Source organism: Aptenodytes forsteri, unplaced genomic scaffold, assembly GCF_000699145.1.
Source record: "Aptenodytes forsteri isolate BGI_AS27 unplaced genomic scaffold, ASM69914v1 Scaffold230, whole genome shotgun sequence".
Lineage (NCBI taxonomy): Eukaryota > Metazoa > Chordata > Aves > Sphenisciformes > Spheniscidae > Aptenodytes > Aptenodytes forsteri.
This window is the reverse complement of record NW_008795711.1, coordinates 659,357-661,727: the sequence shown is the minus strand read 5'-3', so window position 1 is coordinate 661,727 and position 2,371 is coordinate 659,357. Positions and strand designations below refer to the sequence as shown.

Sequence of the window (2,371 nt, the reverse complement as noted above, 5' to 3'; positions counted from 1 at the left end):
ACTGAGCTTGGTGGTTCTTCACTCTGAAAAGGGGTGCAAAAAATCCACACAAACGTGTTAAAAATCACAAGGAGATGGAGAAGCGTTAAGTGGGCAGGTGGGTGAAGTGAGGGTGCTGGGTTTTGGCAGGGAGGGGGCTACTGGAGGGGTCCCCCCCCGCCGCCGTCACTCGTCCCCCGAGGACCAGGGCTCCTGCTCGGCTCTCAGCCGGCAGGCCGGCAGCTGGTCGGGTGCGAGGCACAAGACGTCATCCCCCAAAGGGGACGGCACGGGGACGGTGTCGGCTCCGCCGTGCTTGCCACATGGGGTGGCATCGGCCAGCTTGGCCGCGGTGGCATCTCCGGGAGCAGGGGGCTGCGGTGGCATCACCGCAGTGGGGTCTGCGGTCTCCGTGGGGAACTCCTGTGCCAGCGGCACACCGGCGATGCCGTTCAGCACCTCGGTGAATTCGGCCAGGTCCTCCAGGCTGGCCTCCCGGTGCAGCCCGTTCTCGGCCCGAATCAGACCCTCCGTCCCCGGTGCCGCATCCGCTGGCGCCTCCTGCACCGTCGGCTCCTCCTCGCTGGACGAGGCAGGCGAGGAGTCTTCCCCGGTGTCCCGGGGTAGCTCGGTCCCACCAGGATCCCGCTGCCCGCCCTCGGCCGCCCTTGCCCCCATCACCAGCTCCTGGTTGAACTCCAGGGCTTGCTCGACTATTTCCAAAATATCTGAGTCTTTCATGACATCCGCCAGCACTTTTGCAGAGAGATCGGCCGCCTCTGGGTTTTCTTTAATCATCTCCGGAAAACCTCCCTGCTCCGGCGCGGAGCCCGGCCGAGGTGGGTCGGCCTTGGGGAGCTCCTCGTCCCCAGCCGGGGGAGGGCTGTCACCATCCGGTGCTTCCTCCTCCACAGATGGCTGCTCATCTGATGTCTGCTCTGCTTGGTCAGGCAGCGGAGAAACCGGCATCACCTGGGCCTGGAGCCCTGCCGGAGCGATAGGCTCGACCGTGTCGTGGTGAGCCGTGCCGGGCTCCTCCTCCTCCTCCTCCTCCTCATTCTCCTGCCCCACCAGCCCCAGGTTGCAGCCTGGGAGCATTCCGGCTCTGCCAGCGTCGCTCTCCGGCTCCACCGTGCCGTCGAGCTCCTCAACCGATTCGGCGGCCAAGCCCTCCAAGCGCTCTGGTCCCTCATGCACACCGGAGCCTACGGCACCCTGGGCTGGCTCGTCGGTGTCTCCTGCTAACGGCCCCGTGGCCCTGGGGGAGCCGGGATCTGCCTCAGGCGCGGCTGGACCTTCCTCGAGCTCAGCAGTAAAACCCCCAGCATCATCCTCATTCTCATCCTCATCCTCATCCTCATCCTTTGGCATCTCAGGTTCTTCTGTGGGCATCTTCCTGCCTTCATCTGCTTCACCAACAAACGCCTCAAAGTGCCCTTCGTCCTCTGGCACCGGAGATGCTTCTCCAGGAGCTTCCAGATCATCTCTGCTGGCTTCGGTTGCTTCAATTTTAATTTCTTCAAAGTCCTCGGAGATCTCGGCTTCCTCTGAGCTGGACACCTCTTGGTTGGGAGCAGAGACCATGAAATAGCCTTCCTCCTCCTCGGCACCCTCTGCCGCGGGGGCTACCTCTGTTCCTGCCTCCTCTTCGCGGCTCTCTGGCATGGCGGGAGTTGGTGGCTTGTCCCTCCCTTCCAGCCATCCTTCATCCTCCGGAGCTATTTCAGATGTGGGGGCTGTCTCTGTGGTCTCCTCAGTCTCCGGAGGGTTTTGGCTGGGTGCGACCACAGCCAGCATCTCCCCTTCATAGAGGTGCAAGGGCGTGCTGTCCGGCAGCGTGTCCTCCAGCTCCACCCTCCTGCCCGTCCCCGGTGCCTGCTCCAGCTCTCCCAGTCGCCCAGCCTCCTCCTCGGCCGACTCGCTGCTCTCCGCACCGTCACCTGGCACCTGCTGAAGCGGCGCAGGGCCGGAGCTGCTGCTCTCCGGCTGTCCCGGGTCCGAGCCGAGCTCGTCATCAGCATCCTCATCCTGCACCTCCCATGTCTCCTCCGGAGCCCCAGCCAGCTCCTGGCTGTCCCCTCGCCCAGGGCCATCTGCTGGTGCCCAAGCAGGCTGCCCCGCGGTGCCCTCCTGCTCATCCCTCGCCAGCCCCGGGGCCGGCTCAGCCTCCAGCGGTGGCTGCTGCTGGCTCATCCCTCGGCTCTCGCCGTCTTCTTCATCATCTTCCCGGGTTTCCTCCAGCTCTGCTGGCGACATGCCGTCACTCCCCTCGCTTTCCAGCCCTCCTGCGCTCGTCGGGGTGTCATCTGCCCAGGCTGGCTCTTCTGTCCCCAGAGCCCCCTCTGTGTCCTCTGCTGTCACCTCCCAGTCCTCTGCACGGGGCTTTCGGCTG

At 64.9% G+C, this 2,371-nt stretch overlaps 1 protein-coding gene across 1 annotated transcript in view; it reads right to left on the bottom strand.

Moving 5' to 3' along the window:
- Positions 1 to 165: 165 nt before the first annotated feature.
- NES (nestin) overlaps positions 166 to 2,371 on the bottom strand; it is an 8,425-nt gene continuing 6,219 nt past the window's right edge. Inside the window, 2 exon segments of the mRNA XM_019473166.1 lie at positions 166 to 951; positions 1,051 to 2,368. Coding sequence (XP_019328711.1) covers positions 166 to 951; positions 1,051 to 2,368 — 2,104 coding nt within the window.